The 25,433-nt window shown below is 46.6% G+C and overlaps 1 protein-coding gene across 1 annotated transcript in view; it reads left to right on the top strand.

Annotated features, from left to right (window-relative positions):
- STARD13 (StAR related lipid transfer domain containing 13) overlaps positions 1-24,847 on the top strand; it is a 68,658-nt gene extending 43,811 nt beyond the window's left edge. Inside the window, exons 7-13 of the mRNA XM_023740358.1 lie at positions 4,118-4,316; positions 10,462-10,672; positions 11,844-11,958; positions 13,709-13,930; positions 15,251-15,468; positions 20,510-20,686; positions 22,484-24,847. Coding sequence (XP_023596126.1) covers positions 4,118-4,316; positions 10,462-10,672; positions 11,844-11,958; positions 13,709-13,930; positions 15,251-15,468; positions 20,510-20,686; positions 22,484-22,601 — 1,260 coding nt within the window. The 3' untranslated portion in view covers positions 22,602-24,847. The remainder of the gene's footprint in view (positions 1-4,117; positions 4,317-10,461; positions 10,673-11,843; positions 11,959-13,708; positions 13,931-15,250; positions 15,469-20,509; positions 20,687-22,483) is intronic.
- Positions 24,848-25,433: the final 586 nt, after the last annotated feature.

Below are 25,433 nucleotides of genomic sequence, written 5' to 3'. Positions count from 1 at the left end.
CGAAGCTCAAGCAGCGGTCAAGAAATCAAAGGATGTATTGCTTTGGGCAAATCTACTGCAAAAGACCTCTTTAAAAAAGCAAAGATGTCACCTTGAGGACTAAGGTGAGTCTGGCCCAAGCCATGGTGTTTTCGGTTGCCTCATATGCATGTGAAAGCTGGACGATGAAAAAGGAAGACCGAAGAAGAACCGAGGCCTTTGAATGATGGTGTTTGGTGAAGAACATTGAATATACCACGGACTGGCAGAAGAACGGACAAATCTGTCTTGGAAGAAGTACAGCCAGAATGCTCCTTAGAAGCAAGAATGGTGAGACTTCGACTCACATACTTGGGACATGTTATCAGGAGGGCCCAGTCCCTGGAGAAGGACATCATGCTTGGTAAAGTGGAGGGTCAGTGAAAGAGAGGAAGACCCTCAGGGAGATGGACTGACACAGTGGCTGCAACAATGGGCTCAGACATAGCAACGACTGTGAGGATGGTGCAGGAGCGGGCAGCATTTTGTCCCGTTGGACATGGGGTCGCTATCCATCAGAACCAACCTGATGGCACCCAGCAACAACCAGCTCATGACACATGGGGTCACCTGGAGCTGAAGCAGTAGGAACGGCAAGAAATCAGCAAGCAGGTGGTTCCAGTCTCTGCTGGTTCATCTCTGCGGCCATATCTTCCATCTTTCCACTCAGCCATCCTCGGCTACTACATTGGGAGTCCACTCTGATGTGAGACCACCTTGTCTTTATCAGGAGTGCCTGGATGAACCCTATGGTTAACATGCTCAGGTGCTAACCAAAAGATTGGAGGTTCTGGTCCACCAGAGGTTCCTCAGAAGAAAGGCCTGGCCATCTACTTCTAATAATACCAGCCACTGAAAACCCTATAGAGCAGTTTTACTCTGACACATCTGGGGTCACCGTGAGTGGGAATCAACTCCATGATGGGTTTAGGTTTTTTTATAATGGAGTCTCTGGGTAGTGCAAATGGTAAGCACTTGGCTGCCAACTGAAAGGGTGGAGATTCAAGTCCACCCAGAGGTGCCTCGGAAGAAAGCCCTGGCAATCTACTTCCAAAAAATCAGCCGTTGAAAACCCTATGGAGCACAGTTCTACTCTGACATACATGGGGACGCTGTGAGTCAGAGTCGACCCCACAGCAGCTGCTTTCTGGTTCCTTTATTAGGTTTAGGAAAGAGATTTGTTTCTGCACTCCCAGCAAGAAATCCACACAACCCACAGAATTCCTCACCTCCCTTGGAAGACAGGGGTGGGGTGGGAAGGTTACTGGCAGGATTTGAGGCACAGCAAATGAATACCTGATGATCCTCTGGACACCCTGTGAGATCTGAGTCCAAACCAGCAGCTCCGAGCTGGCCGCTGAAGCACCACAGACATGTTTCATATCATTAAAATAACACTATTTGCTGAAACCGGAGGGAGACTTGGAAAGAGAACAATACGAGGAAAACAGCCCAGGAATGTGTGTGCAGGCACACGTGTACACCCAGAGACAAAGCTGCCAGGCACGCGGACAAAGAGGAAATGCGATCTGCGGATGAACCACAGAAACTTGCCTGTTTGATTCCTTTTACAGATCCCGATCAATAGTTCTCCATTGCTAAAAAAAAAAAAAAAAAAATAGGAGTCCGTCTCAAACAGAATCATACCAGTCCAAAAACCACCCCGTTGCCATCGAATCAATTCTGACTCATAGCAACCCTATAGGACAGAGTACAGCTGCCCCACAGGATTTCCAAGGTTGTAATCTTTATGGGAGCAGACTGCCACATCTTTCTCCTGCGGAGCAGTTGGTAGGGTTTTGAACCGCTGACCTTTCGACTAGCAGACAAGTGCTTAACCACTGGGCCATGAGGACTCCTCATACCAAGTCATATGGGGATAAGTACTTGTGAGTCATACTTAAGAATTCACCTTCTAGGTGTTTAGGTCTGAGAACTACAGTGCTGCAGAGGCCTGGGGCACGGTGCCAGGCCAGCCTCCAGAATTAGAGGTTCTTGTTGTTGGGTGCCGTTCAGTTGATTCCGAACCATAGTGACCCTATATGACAGAGTAGACCTGCCCCATAAGGTTTCCAAAGCTGTAATCTTTGTGCAAGGAACGCTGATGGCACGGTGATTAAGCGCTCGGCTGCCAACTGAAAGGTCAGTGGTTCTAACCCACTGGCTACCCAGCGGGAGAAAGACATGGCAGTCTGCTTCCGTAAAGATTGCAGCCTAGGAAACCCCATGGGGCGGCTCTCTTCTGTCCTCTAGGCTTGCTATGAATCAGAACCTACTCAATGACAGCAGTTTGGGTTTTAGAGTCTTTACGGAAGCCGATTGCCACATCTTTCTCTGAGGAGCTGCTGGTGGGTTTGAACCGCCGACCTTTTGGTTAGTAGCCGAGTGCTTTTAACCACTTTGCCACCAGATAGTGGATGTAAACAAATGGAGATGTAGCTCTCACTCCAGTAAAAACAAATGTCTATTTGACATCCTGAATTTTTCTTTTGACAGTATGTGCTTTCTTCCCATGCAGCTGTTTTAATTGTGGAAAATGCATCTCTGACAAAACGTTCGCCATTTCAGTGTTGCTTGTCTGTGCAGTCAAGTGAGGTTAACCGCGTTCATCACGCTGTTTTCCGTCTCCCTTAACAGAAGCTCAGTGTCCCCTCAGCCCATGGAGTCATTGCCAGAGGAGGTTAAGTGTTCTTTAGCTTCTTCACGGAAGATTACCTAAATATGGCCAACTTTTGCATTCTCTAAAACATTCCGAACTTGAAGAATAAAAAAGAAATTAGCATTTTAAGGGACAATAGGCCTGATTATCCTGATCTGTGGAATTAGAGTGATAAGCCTTGGAATGCAAAGAGGCATTACTAAGAATTCTGTTTTTATTGCCACAAAAAACAGAAGGGTAAGCAGTGTGTACTTTCCCCTGCGATCCACTCCGCTGACATGTCCAAAAACCGTAGGATCCTCTAACTGCTTGGCATTCTCCCCTCGCTGTCGCTGCAGTTTGGAAGAATTAGTGCTGCTTCTCATCTGTAACAGAAGTCAGAAGGGCCTGGGCTGAGAGTGGCCGTGAAAACCCCCTAGGCTTCCTGGCTCTGCTGGCATAGAGAGGGCATCCGTAGTGGTCACTGCCTGCCTGTCTGGCCGCTCAGGAATGTCCACACCTTGCTTTGTGCAGGTGGGCCCACCCTGCCAGGCCTTGGGGGATGAGAGGACATTGAGGGTCAAAACCCACAGGCATTTAAAAATAGCGGAATTCTTATTTCACAACAAGCCGGGGCTTCCAGGAAGGTTCATCCCTTGTTGGTGTCTTGGTTTCCTGGTGCTGCTGTAACAGAAATACCATACGTGGGGGGGCTTTAAGGAACAGACAGCCTAGGAGGCTAGAAGTCCTAATTCAGGGTGCAGGCTCCAGAGGAAGGCTTTCTTTCTGTGTCCGCTCTGGGGGAAAATCCTTGTCTCAGCTGCTTCTTGGAGATCTCCATGCAGCATGCAGCTTTCCCCGGTTGCTCCTTGCTTGCTTCTGCTCCTTTTGTATCTCAAAAGCTATAGGTTTAATACACACCCCACACTGATTAACATAACAAAGAAAACCCTATTCCCAAATGAGATTATATCCACAGGTATAACCAACTCAAACCCCTTGTCTTGGAGTTCATTCCGACTCATAATGACCCCGTAGGACAGAGTACAACTGCTGCATTGGGTTTCCTAGGCTGTAATCTTTATGGGAGCAGATCGCCAGGTCTTTCTCCTGCAGAGCTGCTAGGTGGGTTCAAACCACCAATCTTTCAGTTAGCAGCCGAGCACTTAACTGTTTGCACCACCAGGGCTGCTTAGAGCAGCTGTAAGTGTGCCTGATAGGTGGCGGGCAGATTCATCAATATTTATTGGATCAATGAATAAAACAATAATGTCTACAGTATTATAAGACCTAACATATTACAAACCACATTCTCGTATATTTTCTCGTTTAATCTCCACGACAGCCCTGGGCCATGGGGCACTATTTTTATCTTCATTTACAGGAGAGGGAATGAATGTTCCAAGCGAAGACATCTGGGGAAAGGTGGCCTGGCTGACACGGTCCTGTGGCTTGTTTCAGGTGGGCCTTTTCCGAAAGTCGGGAGTGAAGTCGCGGATCCAAGCCTTACGCCAGATGAACGAGAACTGCCCTGACAACGTCAGCTATGAAGACCAGTCAGCTTACGACGTGGCAGACATGGTCAAACAGTTCTTCCGGGACCTCCCGGAGCCTCTTTTCACCAGCAAGCTCAGCGACACCTTCCTCCACATCTACCAGTGTGAGTTGACATCACGCAGATCAGCACTCGCAGGAGGAGCCCCCGTGGCACAACGGTTAAGCGCTCAGCTGCTAACCTAAAGGTCGGTGGTTTGAACCCACCCAGCAGCTCCAAGGCAGAAAGACCTGGCGATCTGCTCCCATAAAGATTACAGCGTAGGAAACCCTGTGGGACAGTCCTACTCTGTCACACGGGGTCGCTATGCGTCCGAATCAACTCAGCGGCACCTAACAAGTGTTCTCATGTGTGTACATCCACTTTAAAAAATACTGCCCCGGAGGGTTTCCAAGGCTGTAATCTTCACGGAAGCAGACTGCCACAGCTTTCTCCCACGGAGCAGCTGGTGGGCTCGAACTGCCCAGCCTTTCAGTTAGCAGCCAAGCAGTTAACCACTGCACTACCAGGGCGCGCTCACTTGCTCACTCTGTCTGTCTGTCTCTCTGTCTCTCTGTCTGCCTGTCTACCTAGCCATCCATCCACCCATCTACTATCTGTCCATCTATCTATCTAGAGTGCTAATTATACAAGTAATTCATAAATCCATGAAGAAGTATATAAAAGTTATAATCCTCCTCTCCACTCCAAATGCAACCTTTGTTTACTGATTTGCATGGAAATTTCCAGGCCATTTTTTTCTGCATTTGAAAATGTCTTGTTTTTTTAACATCAAGATCTTCTTTCTCAGTAAGGTTTTGTATGAGATCTAAAATTAACTTTCAGCAAGCTTAAAATGTAAAGAAGACACATAGAATTTATTTTGTATGTGGGTATTTATAGAAACTTATTTAATTAAAAAAATAAGCAGTTCCTTGGGATATAGGCAATTCAAAACCAAATGTATTAAAATGATTTGAAATTAAAAAAAACAAGTGAAACAATGTATTTTAACTGGTCAAAAGTAAGCAAATTGAATCAAGGCTTAAACTTAATTCGAGTAATTTATATTTTCATCTGGCATTTTTTAAGTGATATTACACTGATATTTCCCAGCAAAACCCCTATAATTAAAATAATCATTAAAATAGCAATTATTGATTACAAAGCGGATCCTGCTAATGGTAGTTGCAAAGAGGAATATTAGAAATGAACACATGATTCTTTTCTAGATTTTGTGTTATAATTACAATGATTTTGTTGGCACAAATCCCAGTTCTTTAGGAAAAAAAACAGTTGTTCCATGGACTCTACATTTTTCAGCAAAATATGCCTGAAATGGGTCTTGATGTGGAATTGAGCCAGTTTGGAGAAGCTCAGAGCTGCAGAGAACCCTGTGCTCAGTGTGTTTAAGGAGCCCACAGTATTGCAAATTCTGAAAGTATTGTCATCAGTACCACTTGCAGACACAGGATAAAGAGGTGACCCGCTGGATAAATATTACCGTGGCAAAGTGAAGAATAAAACCAAACCCGATACCGTCAAGTCAGTTCCCACTCATAGCGACCCCATATGACAGAGTAGAACTGTCCCACAGGATTTCCAAGGCTATAATCTTTACAGAAGCAGACTGCCACATCTGTCTTGCCCAGAGCAGCTGGTGGGTTCAAACTGCCGACCTTTCAGTTAGCAGCCGAGCGCTTAACCTGCACCACCAGGACTCCTTGGCACAGTGAACAGGTTAATCGATCGTATGCAATCCTGGAGCCTAAGCGAGGGAGCTGTGACATTGTCGCCATGAGCAGTCGACGCGCATTTTTTAGTTACGCCTCCCTTGGCGTTTGGAAGTATCAGACTTGATTCTTTAATCAGTTCTCAGGCTGAGGTTGGCACTAGTCTAAGGCTGAAGCCAGGCTATTTCCACAAGAAAAATACCTGTGACCCTTTCTGAGACTCAAGAGCAAGAAACCAGGTCAAACTATCAAACGGACTCCGACTCATCAAACCGGGTCCGACTCATGGCAACTGCATGTGTGTCAGAGTAGAACTGTGGTCCATAGGCATTTCAAAGGCTGAGTTTTCAGAAGTAGATTGCCAGGCCTTTCTTCTGAGGCACCTCTAGGTGGACTGGAACCTCCGACCTTTCCGTTAGCAGCCAAGCATGTTAACCATGTGCGCCATCCAGGGATTCACTGAGCTGCGTGTGTACAGGGCATGGTGCGGAACACTACAGAGGGCATGGATGACGAGACTGATTCTGCGAGTCTTACGGTCAAGGGAAATAAGACCTGCACCTAAATCTCTGCTTTGCAAGGTTGGAGAAGTTCCATGAGAAGGTTACCAAAACAAGAGTCCAAGGAGGGCGAGTCGGGGAATGACCTGGTGGAAGAAGATATGATATGTGAAGGTTCAGGCGTGTGGGGTGTACATTCTGGGCGCAGCACATCACGTGGACCTGTGTCAGGAAATCTCAGGGTGTCCACTTGACTTGCGTGTACGTAAACGCACAATGCAACACAAGATGACACGGAATAATTATATGAGGACCGTGCCGAGGAATGGCACTGAGCATACGGGGAAGGAGTTCACCCTTGGTTCGTTAAGCACTGGAGAACCCTCAGGTGCTGTGGAGGGACGTACCAGGTAGGATACTTCGCACTATAAGGGCTCAATCGAAAGTCCAGCAAAGAGGGGTTTAAGTAGTAAGGACATTCTGTTGTCTCACAAGACAGGAAATCTGGAATTTTGAATAATTCCAGAATTAGTGAACGATGCCAAGGCTGAAGTCAGCCTCTTTAAAATTCTCTTGGCTTCCCCCTACGGTCACAAGATGATCGCCACAGTATGTAATTAACACACCTTCACAGAATCACGTTCAAAGGCAAGAGAGCCGAAGGGCTTCTCTTGGCATCCGTCTCTTTTTAACAGGGAGAAAAGTCTTGCAGAAGCTCCTAGCATTTTTCTTGGTCCTGTTGGCTAGAAATGGTCCATGATGTAATGTTGTCCTCAGCCAACGACGAGAAAGGGGAGTGGGATGACCATTTTGCGTTTAGGCCAACATGGTCATCTCCTGGGACTGGAGGAGACGTACATCTTCTCAGACCCATTGCAGCCCTTACCTGAACAAAATGTGTATTTTCTTAGCAAGGAAGAAGGGGAGAAAGGGTATTAGATCAGCAGCCAACCTTATGTCTACCATGGAGTCAATGCCCACCAGAAATGCTTTTTCTTTTTAATTGTTGTTGAAAGTTTACACAGCAAAACGTGCACCAATTCAACAATTTCTACGTGTACAATACAGTGACATTGATTATATTCTTCAAATTGTGCAAAAGTTCTCACCCTCCTTTTCTGAATTTTTCTTTCCCCGTGAACATGAACTCACTGCCCTCTTAAGTTTCTTCTCTAACCTTTCGAGTTTCTTTGTCCGTTTGATCCCATAGAGATACTTTTTTAAAAGAGCAAAATGCTCAAGGCAGACATTCTTTACTAAATAAGCTAACTCACTGTTTGGTTTAAAGAAAACTTTAGGGAATATTTTTGATTTAAGATTTAAAGAATATTTCAGGGCAACAGTTTCAGGGGTTCATCCAGCCTCCATGGCTCCAGAAAATCTAGATTCCATGAGAATTTTGAATTCTGTTCTGCATTTTTCCCCTTTTGATCTGGTTTGTTCTATAGAATCTTTGATCAAAATGTTCAGTCATGGTAGTGGGGCACCATTCAGTTCTTCTGGTCTCAAGAACTGCTTTTTTCACCCGTGATTCTGGAAGTGGTGTGCAGGAGGTCTTGGGCTGGTCAAGACTGGAGGGTTAAGTGGCTGTCGCACTAGTTAAAGCTGTGGATGACCTGCAGTGTACCTCCAGCAATGAAACTGGAAATCAGACATTCCATGGGTAGACTGTAGAGGCAGATTTTCCAAACTGCTTCCCGAGGAGAGAAGAACAGTTCCTCCCCCAGCTCTCCACAGCAGTTCTGCTTTCAGCTCTGTCATTTGTTTAACTTATAATCATCCAAAGATTAATTACAATAGAGTGTGATGGTTAATTTTATGTGTCAGCTTGGTTTGGCTATGGTTCCCAGTGGTTTGGCCAAACACTAGTCTAGTTGCTGTTATGGAGTAGTTACATGTGATTAAGTCAGTTGGCCTTGGGTAGAGCAGATTACCTTCCATAATGTATTCTAATGTAGTATAATGTAATTACATACAATATAATGTTAGCAATGTAATGTAATGTAATAACTTTCCATAATGTAATCAATCAATAAACTGAGGTCATACCAGCGTAGAGTGGATCCTAAACCTAATCATGTCTGAGTTATAAAAAGTCCAGAATACACACACACACAGAATGACAGATGTCAAAGAACGCCAAGAACTACCAAGGGACACCACACCAGAAACTAAGAGAGAGGTTCACAGAAGGAGTTGACACGGTCTAGACCCTGAATGGAAACCCTGCTGGTGTAGTGGTTAAGAGCTACGGCTGCTAACCAAAAGGTCTGCAGTTCAAAACCACCAGGCGCTCCTCAGAAACCCCATGGGGCAGTTCTACTCTGTCCTGTAGGGTTGCTATGAGTCGGAATCAACCAAAACAGATTTGGTTTTTGGTTTTATAGACCCTGAATTGGGACTTCTAGCTCCAGAACTGTGAGAAGTTGGTTCTTTAAAGCCATCCACTCGGGGTATTTGTGTGACAGAAGCTCTAGGTGACCAAGACAGGTAGTTCATGAAAATATTTGAAACCCACTCATCTAAGGAGAGGGGATGATGGTGGGAAGAGGGTGAGGGATCAAAGAGGTTTCTTTTTTTTCTGGTTTTGTGTGTGTGTGTGCTTTAGGTGAAAGTTTACAGAGCGAATTAGTTTCTCATTAAACAGTTAATACATAGATTGTTTTGTGACATTGGTTGCCAACCCTACGATGTGTCAACACTCACCTTCTCCATGTCGTGCTCCCTGTTTCCATTCCTCCAGTTTTCCTGTCCCTTCCTGCCTTCTCGTCTTTGCTTTTGGACCTGTGTGCCCATTTAGTCTCGTATACATGGTTGAACAACGAAGCACATTCTTCACCTGTGTTATTGTTTGCCCTATAAACCTGTCTAGTCTTTGGCTGAAGGGTAAACCTCAGGAGTGGACTTCAGTACTGGGTTAGCAGGGTGTCCGGAGACCATACTCTTCAGGTTTTTCCAGTCTCTGTCAGACCAGCAAGTCTGGTCTTTTTTTTTTCCCCCGTGAGTTTGAATTCTGTTCTACATTTTTCTCCTGCCCTGTCCGAAACCCTCTACTGTGATCCCTGCCAGAGCAGTCAGTGGTGGTAACCAGCACCATCTAGTTGTGCTGGACTCAGTCTGGTGGAGGCTGTGGTAGTTGTGGTCCATTAGTCCTTTGGACTAATCTTTTCAAAGCAGCTTCAAGACTTGATCGTTGGGAGAATTCGGAAAGTAAAGAGGGTGAGGGAGCTGACTGGGAGGAGGGATGTGTCCAGAACAGCCTGAATACTGAGTTTGACAGACCATCCACGTGGCTGTAAATGATCACCACTTAGAAATGCAGATCTAGAATAGCGTGCATAGCGCCAAGAAAGGGGGCAGGACCACAGGACTGCCTAGCTAACAGAAAGCTCAGGGAGAGTAGGGATTCCTAGCTGACCTTCAAAAGCATGTTAGAAAGTAATGGACAGAGGGCATTTTCACGGGTGGGGAAAGGCGAGGCTGTTGCCCTCTGACACTGGTTTTTCCATCGTGTCCCGTGGTGGCCTGGGCTTCTGCAAAGGCCGCCTGCTGGGGGTGGGGAGGTGGGCAAGAGGACGCCAGGTGGACAGAGCTCCAGGTCTGCCGCCACCTTCAGCCAGAACAGAACAACGACTAGAAAACCATCGTGCTCAGCCCAGTGAGCAGCGCTGACTGCTCAGAGCATGAAAAGTGGGGGGCGGCGTTGTTCGTTTCTCAATAGTGCTGCCTAGTGGTTGAGACGCTGGGTTGGGGGGTCTGCCTCTCGCTAGCCGTGGGCCCAGACAATGACTGCTTCTTTGTGCCTCTGTCTCCTGCTGTTATAGGGACACTGAGGGTGCCTGCTGGCTGCATGGAGCCCAGAGAGGTTTAATTGAGATTCGTGTCTGGCACGTGGCCCATGCTTGGAATGAGTGTGCACACCCTGAGCGGGCATTGGCTGTTACTGTCTGGCCCGTCACTGAGTGTGTCCAGGCCATCAGGTAGCCTGGCTCCCTCTGTGGCGCTTCCCCTAATGCCCTGGCTCCCGCTTTTCCTCAGACGTCCCCAAGGAGCAGCAGCTCCAGGCAGTGCAGGCCGCCATCTTGCTGCTGGCCGACGAGAACAGGGAGGTCCTACAGACGCTGCTGTGCTTCCTCAGTGATGTCGTCAACTTGGTGGAAGAGAATCAGATGACACCCATGAACCTGGCCGTGTGTCTGGCCCCCTCCCTTTTTCATCTTAACTTACTGAAGAAAGAAAGTTCTCCAAGGTGGGTTCCCCTCAGGAACGCAGTAATCTCATACCAGGCATTCCCACAAAAGTACCCAGTTGCCGTCGAGTCAGCTCCGACTCATGACAACCCCACGTGTGTCCGAGTAGAACTGTGCTCCAGAGGGTGTTCGTGGTGTGACCTTTCAGACGAAGATCATCAGGCCTTTCTTCTGGGGCACCTCTGGGTCCATTCGAACCAGCAGCCTTTCAGTTGGTAGCTGAATGCTTAGCCATTTGCAACACCCAGGGACTAAGTCCATTTGAAACAAAATTCCATTCTGTGTTTCTGCATGAGGATTTGTCCGCACTTATTTTATAATCCGAAAATGTCTCAAGGCGACCTGTTTCCCGTGGCTCACGTTCATACATTTATCACATTATCATCATATTAAGAATGCTTAGGTGATCCAGGAAGCCTGAGACTTGTGTGATTGGGCAAGGGAAAAAAAAAGCAGACAAAGTAGCATTTTATCATCTCTAATAATAAGAGGGGTCTATTTAAGGTCATGGAGCCCTGCTGGCGCAGTGGTTAAGAGCTCGCCTGCTAACCAAGAGGTCGGCAGTTCGAATCCCCCAGCTGCTCCTTGGAAACCCTATGGGACAGTTCTACTGTGTCCTGTAGGGTCGCTGTGAGTCGGAATTGACTCGTTTTATTTAAAACCAAGGAGCCCAGGTGGTGCGCTGGTTAAAGTGCTTGGCTGCTAACTGAAAAGTCGGCAGTTTGAACCCACCAGCTGCTCTGCAGGAGAGAGATGTGGCAGTCCACTTCCTTAAAGATTACAGCCTAGGAAACCCTATGGGGGGCAATTCTACTGTGTTCTATAGGGTCACTATGAGCCGGAAGCGACTCGACGGCAAAGGGTTTCATTTTTTGGATTTGTTTTGTTTTGTTGGTTTATTTAAGACCAAAGCGCTTTCAGTTAAGTGGTTTCAAACTTTGACAAAGAGGTGAAAACCAGCAGGGTTCTTCCTGCCCTTGTAGTTTTCCGAGGTGTTTAGTTCTGAGCCGTCAGACCCCTAGCCTGACCCAGAGCGTCTAGAATGTGTGGTCATTGTTTTCGCGTGGAGATGAGAAAGTCCGGGCCCTGGGCGGCAGCTGGGTGTGCGGGAAACACGAGGGAAAAGCGATGTGGTTTCCTGCCTGCTTGGACACTCACGTTCAATTACAGAGTCATACAGAAGAAATACGCCACAGGGAAGCCAGACCAAAAGGACCTCAACGAGAACCTGGCCGCTGCGCAGGGGCTGGCCCACATGATCGTGGAGTGCGACCGGCTGTTTGAGGTGAGCGAAAGGCTCTCTCACTGCCTTTCTTAAGCTCTTAGAACTAGACAAGACTTGGCGTGGTTGCCACCCACCTGGCTTATGTCTGTTTGCTCCTGGTTTCATGATGATAAGACTTTCAGTAGGTCTACTCTTTGCCTCCCAACACATGTAGAGTCAGGTCAAGACACTGAGGGTCGCCATGATGATAAGACTTCCTGTAGCTCTGCTCTTTGCCTCCAGCACATGTGCAGTCAGGTCAAGACACTGAGGGTCACCATGACAGTAAGACTTTCTGTAGCTCTGCTCTTTGCCTCCACCACACGTAGAGTCAGGTCAAGACGCTGAGGGTCACCATGACGATGGCTTTCACGCAAACAGTCACATGACCTCCAGTGGCTAGGTTCAAGGCCAGCCCACCAACTGTTATATTTGACTGTACCTGGGAGTTGATTAGGTGTCGAGTCCGTGTGTGCGTGATGCTGCGCAGTCCTCATGACTGAGCATCAACGGCAGCTTATGAATATAGCCACCGAGATGTTAAGCAAGCGAGTAGACTGGGATTCTGGCTTACTTTTGGTGGTAGAATTGGCATTTGTACAGGGGCAAAGTGTGCTAAAAAGGTAAGGCTCCTTGGAATGAGGGTGGGGAGACTTCACCTCACATACTTTGGACATGTTATCAGGAGGGACCAGTCCCTGGAGAAGGACATCATGCTTGTTAAAGTAGAGGGTCAGCAAACAAGAGGAAGACCCGCAATGAAATGGATGGACACAGTGGCTGCAACAATCGGCTCAAGCAAAACAACAGTTGTGAGGATGGCGCAGGACTGGGCAGTGTTTTGTTCTGTTGTACGCAGGGTCGCTATAAGTCGGAGCCGACCCGACAGCACCTCACAACAACAACAACATTTCGGAGTCATATTTGGTGTTTCGATAAGAAGTCTGTTTGCTTGAACTGTATTCACAGTTAGTAAAACTTTCGGAGCCCACACGTTGCCAAACTGAATAAAACTTCATTCAAAGTAAAATCAGCAGGTGGAGAGGATGAATGGGAGGTCACTGCCGTGTGTCGAATAATACAGTAAAACCTGCCTGAGGCAGAACCGTGTCAGAAAAGGAAAACGTAAGGATTTTCCACTAACAGAGAGTGATAGAAAAGTGGTAAGATTGCATCCTATCAAAGGTGGAACGCTCGCGAGACCCAAGTAAACAAGGCGATTCAGTGGGGTTTCGGCTCTCACAGGGCTCACTGAAAATACAGTCTCAGGAACACACTTGTACTTCCTGGCTTTGGGAAGGGGCTCCCAGCCTGGGCACGGATCTTGAGAAGCGTCTCCTCACCTGTGGCACTAAGCCTGTTGCTCATACCTTGCTGTTAGGTGCTGTCAAGTCAGTTCCGGCTCATAGTGACTTGTGCACAACAGAAAGAAACAAGGCCCCGTCTTGCATCATCCTCACAATCATTGCTGTGTTGCAGCCACTGTGTCAGTCCTCTCGTTGAGGGTCTTCCTCTTTTGCGCTGACCCTCTACTTCGCCAAGCATGACGTCCTTCTCCAGGTATGTGAGACATAGTCTTGCCATCCTTGCTTCTAAGGACCATTCTGGTTGTACTTCTTCCAGGACAGATGTGTTCGTTCTTGTGTCAGTCCGTGGTGTATTCAGTGGTCTTCATGCTTCGACCCCTGGTCAATGACTTTGCTTTCTCTAACTCCTGGTCTCAGCATTTCCTCCGCTCGGTGTGTGACCTTCTGTGCGTCTGTCAGTTCAGGTCCCTCATGAGATGGTAGCACAGTCGCAAAGCTCATACATGGAGGCTGAAATCCATTCTTGGACCCTGGAAGACCTGCGGAAGCATCTGGAGGACAGCGGTGCGACCTTCCATGCGTACCTGGAGCATCTGGTCCAGGGCCTCCAGAAAGAAGCCAAGGAGAAGTTCAAAGGATGGGTCATCTGCTCCAGCATAGACAATACAGACCTTGCTTTCAAAAAGGTAATCTCAGGCCTTGGAAAAAAGTACCCCCCAGAGGCCCATTCTAACCACCAGGGACTTTTTTTTCTTTTAATAGTCACTGGGTGACTCAAATGGTTAATCTCTGAGCTGGTAACCAAAAGGTTGGAGGGTTGAGTCCACCCAGAGGCACCTTGGAAGAAGGGCCTGGTGATCTACAGATAGTCCCTGACTTACAATGAGGTTCTGTTCTGATGATTCCATCAGAAGTCAGTTCTGACGTTAAGTTGACTACCTCGTTTTTTTTTTAGTTTTCATTATTATTGCCTCTTATTATCAGTATCTTTATAAATCCGATCTTTATTTGTCTTTAGGAGTTGGAAAAATTACGTATAAACTTACAGATAATTTTAATACATTAAAAAATACACAAATCATAAAAAAACAGTTGTAAGTGGGGCTGGTCATAACTCGAATACATATTCATACGTCGTAAGTCAGGGACTACCTGTACTTCCGAAAGGCCACAGGCTTGAAAACCCTACGGAGCACCGATCCACTGTGGACATATGGGGTCGCCAGGAGTGGGAGTTGACTGGACGGCAGCTGGTTGGGTTTGGTTGTGTATGCAGGCTACCCACATGGACAGTGAGGGTGCATGAGCGGGTAAAACACGCAGCCTGGAGACTGTGAAGCGACTCTCTTCCAAATAATAAACATACAGACCCAGTGCTGACTCTGCCACTTAGCTGTGTGACACTGGGCAACTCACATGCCTCTCTGTGCCTCAGTTTTCTCCTTTGTAAAATGAGCGTGATGATGGTACCACTGTCAGAGAAACAGTTGCTGTCAGGTCGATGGCATGTGTGTCAGAGTAGAACTTTGCTCCACGGGGTTTTCAGTGGCTGATTTTTCCAAAGTGGTTTGCCAGGCCTTTCTTCTGAGGCACCACTGGGTGGACTCAAACTTCCAATGTCTGATTTTTCGGATGTAGATTGCCAGGCGTTTCTTCCAAGGCACAACTGAGCGGACTCAAACCTCCAACTTTTCAGTTAGCAGCTGAGCGCATTGACTGCACTGCCCGAAGACTCCTCAGTGTCAGAGAAGGGCTATTTAAAAAGCCCATGGGTTAGGGCAATGCCTGAGGCATAGTAACCCCTGTGTGTGCTGGTGGTGGGGTTGATGTCATTATTATTACTTTAAGCTTAGGGATTAACATCTTTTCCTTTTAAACCTGAAGTGCATAGGTAGAATCACTGTTTCAAGTTACGGAACTGTGGCTTTTAGAATGCCCGGAGGGGCACAGTAGGTGTCTGTGGACCGGATCACCTCTAAGCAGCTCTTGGGCGATGTTGTCTGTAGGTGGGCGACAGGCACCCCCTGAAGCTGTGGAAGGCGTCTGTGGAGGTGGAGGCGCCCCCCTCGGTCGTGCTGAACCGAGTGCTGAGAGAGCGGCACCTCTGGGATGAGGACTTTGTGCAGTGGAAGGTTGTGGAAGCTCTGGACAAGCACACGGAGGTCTACCAGTATGTGCTGAACAGCATGGCCCCGCATCCTTCCAGGGACTTCGTGGTCCTCAGGTAAGCCGGAGCCGGGGCTGTGCGGTGCTGTGCTCTAGAGAGCAGGAAGCACTTCACTGTTCTGCCCCCTAAATGCACACTCCCCTGGGAACCTGACGGCCGGGTGGTTCCCCCCAGGAGACCTGACATTGCTGCCTTTCTGCCTGACTTCCAGCCTCTCTCCGCCCGTCCACAGCTCTGCCTGCCGGGTTCTCGTGGTCCCGCTCTGGGGGTGCACACAGTTTATTAGGCTGTCAATACCGCTCATTTCCTCAAAACAGAGGCCCAAGAATAGCTGCTGTTTGTCTCATTGCATTTGCTGCCAGATTAAGCATATTGAGCCTGACTGGCCTTTTTTTTCCCGATTTTGCCTTTCGCTCCACCCACCACACCCAGGAAAGCATGTCTTTGATTTGTGTAACTCTCAAGACTTGAGTGTCACACAAACTCATTTGTGTGAACGCAAATGGTCACAGCCTGGAAGGTCCGGAGCAAGGTGGGACCCTTGAATGTGCACAGATTCCAGGATCTGACAGGCGTGCTGAGTCTTATGTCTGCCGTTGAAATACTCTTCTGATTGATTCCTGGGTTGGCTTCCAGTCCCCTGCTGTCTGGGTTTGGAATGGGATGTCCCACCCCTGATGTGAAGTTTGCACAGTAGAAACGGGCTGGTAAGTCAGTATTCCATCAGAAAGAACAACAATGGAGGCTACCAAAGAACCTGAATAAGGTGTAATTAGATCAATGTATCTTTTTTTTTTGGTGAAAATATACACAGTCATACACCGTTTCTACAATTCGTACACATACAACTCAGTGACATTGATTACATCCTTCAAGTTGTGCCAACGTTCTCACCCTGCTTCTCCAAATTGCTCCACCACCATTGACTTAGACTCACTGCCCCCTAAGCTTCTCATCTAATCTTTTGAGTTGCTATTGTCAACTTGATCCCGTATAGATAGTTCTTTAAAAGAGCACAATACTCAAGGCGGACATACCCTACTTATTAAGATAAACTAAAGGTTGATTCAAAGAAGACTTCAGCTGATAGTTTTGGTTCAAGGTTTAAAGTTTAAAGATTATCTCAGGGCAATAGTTTTGGGGGTTCATCCAGCCTCTATGGCTCCAGAAAGTCTGGATTCCATTAAGAATTTGAAATTCTCTTCCTCATTCTTCCCCCTTTGGATCTGGAATCTTCGGTAGCCTCTTTGATCAAAACAATCAGTAATGGTAGCCAAGCACCATCCAGTTCTTTTTTGTATTGATTACCGATGACAAACAATTCTCAGAGGCTATCAGTGTAAAAGGAATGACTAGTGAAATTGCCAAATGGATATTTAAAATACTTTCTCCATGAAGTTAGTTTTGGTGGCAAACTAAAGGTTGCTTTTCACACAGGATTATGCCTTTGGAATTGGTCATGGTACCTTGACTTTTTTTTCCTCTGGTTCATCATTATGTACTCTTTTAATTATTTTTTAATTGTGCTTTAGGTGAAAGTTTACACGTCAACTTAATTTCTCATTGAAAAATGTATACACGTGTTGTTTTCTGACATCGGTTGCAATCCCCTCAACGTGACAATACCCTCCGCCTTTCCATGTCAGGTCCAGTTTTTCCTTCCGTTCCTCTCGTCTCCTGCTTTTGGGCAGGAGTTGCCCATTTGGTCTCGTGTATTTGATTGAACTAAGAAGCACGTTCCTCACGTGTGTTATTGTGTGTTTTTTAGGCCCGTCTAATCTTTGTCAGAAAAGCGGGCTAGCAGGGTGTCCAAGGGCCATAGTCTCGGGGGTTCCTCCAGTCTCTGTCAAACCAGTAAGTCTGGTCGTTTTTTGTGAATTTGAATTTTGTTCTACATTTCTCTCCTCCTCTGTCCAGAACCCTCTATTGCGATCCCTGTCAGAGCTGTCAGTGGTGGTAGCCAAGCACCATTTAGTTCTTCTGGGCTCAGGCTGGTGGAGGCTGTGGTTCATGTGGTCCATTAGTCCTTTGTACTAATATTTTCATTATGTCTTTGGTTTTCTTCGTTCTCCTTTGCTCCAGATGGGATGCGACCAATGGATGTATCTTAGATGACAGCTCACAACCTTTTAAGACCTCAGACATTACTCACCAAAGTAGGATGTAGAACGTTTTCTTTATGATCTGTGTTGTGCCAGTTGACCTAGATGTCCCCCGAGACTATAGTCCCCGGCCCTCAGGCCCAGCAACTCGACCCCTCAAGGTGTTTGGATGTGTCTAGGAAACGTCTATGACTGTGCCTTTGTCAAGTTTTGCTGACCTCCCCTACATTGTGTGTTGTCTTTCCCTTCACCCAAGTTAATGCTTATCTACTATCTAGTTAGCGAGTTCTTCTCCCTCCCCGTCCCCTCCCTTGTAACCATTAAAGAATGTTTTTTCTGTGTGTAAAGCTTTTCTTGAGTTTTTATAATAGTGGTCTCATACAGTATTTGTCCTTTTGTGATTGACTTATTTCACTCAGCTAAATGCCCTCCATATTCATCCATGTTGTGAGATGTTTTGCGGATTCATAGTTGTTCTTTATGCTTAGTGTTCCGTTGTATGTATGTACCATAATTTGTTTGTCCGTTCATCTGTTGATGGTCATGTAGATTGTTTCCATCCTTTTGTTATTGTGAATAGTGCTGCAGTGAACATAGGTGTGCATATGTCTATTCGTGTGACGGCTCTTATTTCTCTAGGGTATATTCCTAGCAGTGGGATTACTGGATTGTATGGTATTTCTATTTCTAGCTTTTTAAGGAGGTGTCACATCTTTTTCCATAGTGTTTGTACCATTTACATTCCCACCAGCAGTGCATACGAGTTCCAGTATCCGTGCAACTTCTCCAACATTTATTATTTTCTTTTTTTTTTATTAGTGCCAGTATTGTCGGGATGAGATGGTATCTCATTGTAGTTTTGATTTGCATTTCTCTAATGGCTAATGAACACGAGCATTTCCTCATGTGTAAGCTAGCTGCCTGAATGTCTTCTTTGGTGAAGTGTCAGTTCATATCCTTTGCCCATTTTTTTATTGGATTATGTGTCTTTCTGTTGCTGAAGTTTTGAAGTAGTCTATCAGTTTTAGAGATTAGACCCCTGTCGGATATGTCGTAGCCAAAAACTTTTTCCCAGTCTCTCTTTTTACTCTTTTGGTGAAGTCTTTTGTGGAGCATAGGTGTTTGATTTTTAGGAGCGCCCAGTGATCCAGTTTCTCTTTTGGTGTTTGTGCATGGTTTATTTTGCTTTGCGTAGTATTTATGCCATGTATTAGGGCCCCTAGCATTGTCCCTATTTTTTCTTCCATGATCTTTATCGTTTTGGGTTTTATATTTAGGTCTTTGATCTATTTTGAGTTAGTTTTTGTGTGTGGTGTGAGGTATGGATCCTGTTTCAGTTTTTTACGGATGGACATCCAGTTATGCCAGCACCATTTGTTAAAGAGACTGTCTTTTCCCAGTTTAATGGACTTTGGCCCCTTGTCAAGTATCAGCTGCCTATAGATGGATGGATTTACGTCTGGGTCCTCAATTCAGTTCCATTTGCCTCTGTGTTTGTTGTTGTACCAGTCCCAGACTGTTTTGACTACCATGGCTGAGGTCGGGCAGTGTGAGGCCTCCTGCTTTGTTCTTTTTCTTCAAGAATCCTTTGCTTATCTGGGACCCCTTTCCTTTCCATGTGAACTTGGTGATGAGTTTTTCCGTCTCGTTAAAGATGCTGTTGGAATTTGGATCAGGATTGCAATACCTTGACTTTTAAGGGTTGATTCTCTCTTAATTACGTGGTTCTCTTGGAGCCCTGGTGGTGCTGGTTGGAATCCACCAGCAGCTCCTTGGAAACCCTACAGGGCAGTTCTCCTCTGTCCTGTCGGGTCGCTATGAGTTGGAATCAACTTAATGGCACTCAACAACAACCACGTGCATGGATAGTCCAGGAATGGGGAACCCACTGCCTTCGGAGGCAGCGCACTCTGTGCGTAGGAATGCACACAGTGAGACAGCTGTTCTCTATACTGAACTAAAGTGTAGCTGCTGGAGTCCATTAGACCAAATTTACTTTTTCTCCCACTTAAGAGCCACTCGGATACTTGAAAAGAGGCCTGATGGTGCAGTGGTTAAGGGCTCGGCTGCTAACCTAACGGTCAGCGGTTTGAATCCACCAGCCACTCTGTGGGAGAAAGACATGGTGGTCTGCTTCCATAAAGGTTGTTCTTGTTGTTGTTAGGTACTGTTGAGTCGGTTCTGACTCACAGCGACCCTGTGTACAAGAAAACGAAACACTGCCCGGTCCTGAGCCGTCCTCACGATCTTTGTTAGGCTTGAGCCCGTCGTTGCAGCCACTGTGTCAGTCCATCTCGTTGAGGGTCTTCTCCTTTTTTGCTGACCCTCTACTTTACCAAGCATGATGTCCTCCTCCAGGGGTTGGTCCCTCCTGTCTAAGCTTTACACACACTTACAGAAACCATTAAACAGCAGCAACCAGACAGTTGCCATCAAGTTGATTCTGACTCCTGGCGACCATACATGTGTCAGAGTGGGACTATGCTCCATAGGTTTTCAGTGAGTGATTTTTCGGAAGTAAATCGCTCAGCCTTTCTCCTGAGGCGCCTCTGGGTGGACCTGAACCCCCAATCTTTCGGTTAGCAGTCAAGCATGTTAACTGTTTGCACCACCCAGGGGCTCCGTGGAAACCATTCCAAACCAAACCAAAACAAATCCATTGCCATCGAGTCGATTCTGACTCACAGCGACCCCGTGTGACAGAGTAGGACTGCCCCACAGGGTTTCCTAGGCTGTGATCTTTATGGCGCAGATTATCAGGTCTTTCTCCCATGGAGCCACTGGTGGGTTCGAACCCCTGACCCTTCAGTTAGCAGCTGAGTGCTCAACCACTGCACCACCATTGCTCCTTTGGAAACCATTACCACTACCCAGATGACTAGGATTGGAGTCTGAGCCCAGGTGTCTGGCAGGAATCGTGAGCCTCCACCTCGGCTCTGTGCTCAGCCTTCTCTGTCCCTTGATCATCACTGTGCTGGGTGGGTTGTTTGCCACAGGACCTGGAGGACGGATCTGCCCAAAGGGATGTGCGCCCTGGTGTCCATGTCGGTGGAGCACGAGGAAGCCCAGCCCATGGGCGGTGTGCGCGCGGTCGTGATGGACTCTCAATACCTGATAGAGCCATGTGGCTCCGGGAAGTCGAGACTGACCCACATCTGCAGGGTCGACCTCAAGTAAGTGTGAACTCAGAGGCCCGTGGGCATGGGCAGGTGCAAAGACCGCGGGCATGGGCGGGTGTGTGAGTTCGTTCGCTTGGCACCTTCATGAGGACTCTGGCTTTCACCCCTCACCTCTTTTTCTTAAATAATAATTTACTGGCTTATTTAAGAAGCCCTGGTGTCACAGTGGTTAAGTGCTCGGCTGCTAACCAAAAGGTCGGCAGTCAGAACCACCAGCTGCTCTGCAGGAGAAAGATGTGGCAGTCTGCTCCTGTAAAGATTAAAGCCTTGGAAACCCTATGAGGCAGTTCTCCTCTGTCCTGTAGGGTTGCTATGAGTTGGAATCGGGTGTGGTTTTGGGTTTGGTTATTGGCTTATTTAGCTGGATGTCCCAGGCAGTGTCGTCAGAAACGCCCCTCTCTCCATCTCTCCTCTGCGCCCCTCGTGTGGGCCTCAGGCTTAGACAAGCCCTCCTGGGGGGTGGTTGACCCGTGGTTGATGACTCCCGACAGCTGTCACAGCCTTGGCCAGCACCATCGTTATCCAAGTGCCTACAAAGTGTCCGGTGTGCCGACCTGGAATTCCACAGACTATACCCGTGACCCACGGGACCCCTTTCCAGAGCAGGCGATGCCCTGAGCACCAGTCCTAGCACCCACCCCACCACCTAGCAGCAGCTGGCCTGTTGAAAGCACTGCCTTTCAGTGAGACTTGGCATGGGTGGGAGGCCAAGCTCCCTCAGAATGTCGGGGTGTGCAGGGCATGCACACACATACGTGAACACGCACACTCACATACATGTGAAAACACAGTGCGCTCATCCATGCACACGTGCACAAATGCGCACACGCACACATACATGCACACACACGGTCGTTGTGGGAGCTGACACTGTCCCGATGGAGTAGGAGACGTGTGACTGGAAGCACGGCACCCGCATGTTGTATCTCGTTGTGCTTTTCCTTTATGGCCGTGGGCAGGCTCCCATACGAGGTTATTTATCGCTCTTCCATCTCTCTTCTCCCCTTTTCAAAATGCCTGACATTTCCCCTCCAGCCCTTGGCTGTTTTTTTTATTTTCACTTTACAAGTCTCTGGGTGGTGCAGACAGTTGACACACTTGGCTGCTAACCAAAAGAAAGGTTGGTGGTTTGAGTCTACTCAGAGGTGCCTTGGAAGAAAGACCTGGCGATCTACTTCTGAAAGATCACAGCCATTGAGAACCCTATCCTGACACACGAGGGGTCACCGTGAGTCAGAATCGACTCCACACAACTGGTTGATTTTCACTTTTGTCTACACTTACGTTTCTGTGCTTCTTGCACGGAACAAGCACGAGAATTAGCGTGTAGTAGCCACTCAGTAAATCTGAGTTCCCTTCTCGTGTTTCTTTGACGCCCGTCTCCTTTTGCTGATCTCTCCACTCGCCCTCCCTGGAGAAGAAGTGCACTTAAACCCAGTGCTTCGGAGACATTCGTTAGGCTGAACCGAAGACTCGATCTGGGTGGATATTAACTGCTTTTTCTCAGTAAATTATACATTCAGCGTGAACCTTCTCCTTTTACCCTGAGGAACTGGTATCATTCTAGAGCATGTGATGAGTACTGAAAAGATATATTAAATACTTGGCAGCCAAGACAGTTTGAAGGTGGCTGATGACAGAACGGGGTTCTCAGAACCTCGAGGAGGCATGCCCAAGCTGTTCACAAATGTACCAAAAAGCAAGGCACAAGGACAGCCTTGTGTGCCAGGACAGACTGTTCTGATTTAGGAAAAGACGTTTCCACTTCCTCTCTGATTTTTCTTCCCACAGGGGTCGCTCCCCAGAGTGGTACAACAAAGGCTTTGGATACCTGTGCACAGCGGAAGTGGCCAGGATCAGAAACTCTTTTCAGCCCCTCATTGCCGAGGGTCCAGAAACTAAAATCTGAGTCTTCTGCCAAGTGTGTCGTCAAGCTCAGGGAAGAGGAGGGAGAAGCAGACACTTGTGGGAGAGCGTGGGCGTGTGGCAGCGAGAGAGAGAGAGACCGCCAAGTGTGGTTCATGCTGAAAATGGGACCGTTCTGGAGTCGGAAGGTTGAAGATGCGAGAATTTGTGAGAACTCTTCTAGCCTCCTGGAGACGGCTATATCCCTACTAATATAATATTTTTAAAAAATCAGAACATTTATCTATGCTACTTAAAATTAAATGGATTATTCCTTGTGCATTGCCTAATTTGCTATTTAAAGGCTTCCAAGAAGCATATTCTTAACTGTAAATAAATATATGTACAGCGTATGTACATATGTGTGCATATCTCTATCTTTACTGTATATATGTAAAATACCAATTTTATACGGAGCGGAGCTCTTTAAAAAGGAGCGCATGATTCCGTGAGCCCCGTCCTCACGTAGCTCGCGTTCTCATCTCCTCACTGACATACGTGCTGAGCAGGGTCTGCCGCCGACACCAGGGTGTGACAGTGTCGTCTGTCACTCTGCCGTGACGTCTAACCAAAGATTCACTAACCAAAGGGAAGTAACATTAAAAGGTTCTGTGTGTCGACTGTGTCCCTCGAAAACTGAGAGTGGAGCGTTGGATAAAGGGAAGACCTAGGTATCTCTCCCTCAAAGCGAAGCAGTGGGTGAGAAGTCATGACCAAATTTAAGGCTAGATCATGAGTTGCCACTGGGCCTGGCTAGATGCAGGTTCGGTGAGATTTCAGACGCTGATTGGAGTCAGAGCGAGTGACTGACACAGATCCAGTATTTCCCCCGAGATCAGAGCTGAATATAATCGTCTTTCCATATTCACAGCCAGTACAACTGCTGTTTTCTAAAGTCTTTATAGATACGTTTCTTAATGTTCTTAAATGTTATTCTGTTTGACCAGTGGCCTGTTTGGTCATGGTTAACTGACGTTTTCATATCCATGGATTGCACTGAATCTAACTCTGGATACAAACAAAGGGAGATAATGGTCATCCAAGAGGACTAGACCATTATAGCTTCAGGGAATTCACATTTTGTTACATAGGCGCTTTTAAAATAGAATTCATTAAAGCCTTGTCATCTGAGGGACAGGGTTTTTCATTAACGTAAGACCAAAACTATGTTCTTTAAATAGTTTTAGGGAAAAAAATAAACAAGTTTATTAATTCCGTGTTTCTTTGTTAGCTAGCTCAAGCTCCCGATGCATTTGACCCAAACTTATTTATTACTGTACAGACAAGGCAAATCAACTGTCCTTAACCAATTGCCAATGGACATAAGTGGTGTTTTTACTGTAATTGAACAACTGTAGAGAGAGATCAATTATTGTGTTGGGTTTCAGGGGGAGGGATGTTGTGGGATTTTTGATTGATTGATTGTTTTGGTAGCCACTGACAGAGACTAATATGAGTTAGCAACTGATGTTGGAGGCGAAAAAGAAAATCTTGAGTGTTTTCCATTCTTTTTTATTATATGCATTTGTATAATTTTTTCTTATTAGCAATGTGCAGTTGTTCCATTGAGAGGAATAAAAGTGCTATATATGAGTTCAGTATCCTGCAGAGAAGATCATACTGTTGGAATTATGTTCTAGGGGGTTTCCATTTCCGCACCTACCTAAGGAGGTAAAGCAAACCCATAATTTACCATTTGGACGATGCGCTGTGAGCAAAATAAATTCACTTCTGCCCTTGCGTTTTAAATTTAACGATAAATGCTGTAATTTCTTTAATTTACATGGATAATTTTGTTAGCAAAACAGTGGCCCTGCCCCAGAAATGGGGCTGTATGTGCTTGGAAAAGATGACGTCGACCATAAGGATGAAGAGCGTTGTGTCCCGTAGAACCCTGCTTCTAGAACCCTGAAGTGTGCGTGGATCACTCAGGGTCTTGTTAAAATGCAGACGCTGGGGTGGGTCCGAGATTCTGCATTCCTAACGAGCCTCAGGGACCCCCCCCCTTGCCGCTGGTCCATGACCTCACTTTGAGTAGCGAGGGCCTAGAGGATACTTAAGACCAAATCTCACCGGATTGCAGACGCCCATTCTCTTCAGATTACCTGACTTCTTTTATGCACATATTAATCCGCATCACCACCGTGTAACAACACAGTGCATCTTTTTTTTTTTTAAAAAAAGGGGGGGAAAATAGGAAATAAAGGGAAAAAAAGGAAGAAAAAGATGCGTCAAGCTTGTTTGTCAAATACCACAGTATTTTATTCATTGTTATCTTGCCAATGGAAATATAATATGGCATTTTAATATTATATTTATACCTCGTGTATATTTTTACCTCAGCTGTTGGTGATCAATCATCAATTGTAAATAAATAACTGCCAAGGCAAATAAATTTATATACGTTAAATATTTCCAGTTTCCTACAAAAGACATGTTGATTTTTATGCTTCATCCCGTAAGTGGAAGAACCTGTTTCAGGAGGAAGACTTCTCTCTAAGATAGGTTCCCAGGAGCTTGACTCCTCAGCATTGCAACCAATGTCCTCTCCCAAATATACTGTTATCGACAAACATTCATTAGCTATCAGGGTCCTCAACCTGTGTCTCAGACAGTAAACTGGTAGGCGGGGAGTTTTTTCAAACCACACACCAGCTGCCGTCAAGTCAGCACGGACTCATGGCGAGCCCATGTGCATCAGAATACAACTGTGCTCCATAGGGTTTTCAATGGCTGATGGCTCAGAAGTAGATCACCAGGCCTTTCTTCTGAGGGTCCCTTGGATGGACTTAAACCCCCAACGTTTCAGTTAGCAGCCAAGCGCATTAACTATCTG

The sequence above is a fragment of the Trichechus manatus genome, unplaced genomic scaffold, assembly GCF_000243295.1.
Source record: "Trichechus manatus latirostris isolate Lorelei unplaced genomic scaffold, TriManLat1.0 scaffold00153, whole genome shotgun sequence".
Classification (NCBI taxonomy): domain Eukaryota; kingdom Metazoa; phylum Chordata; class Mammalia; order Sirenia; family Trichechidae; genus Trichechus; species Trichechus manatus.
The sequence above is the reverse complement of the archived record's forward strand: the minus strand, read 5'-3'. Positions and strand labels throughout refer to the sequence as shown.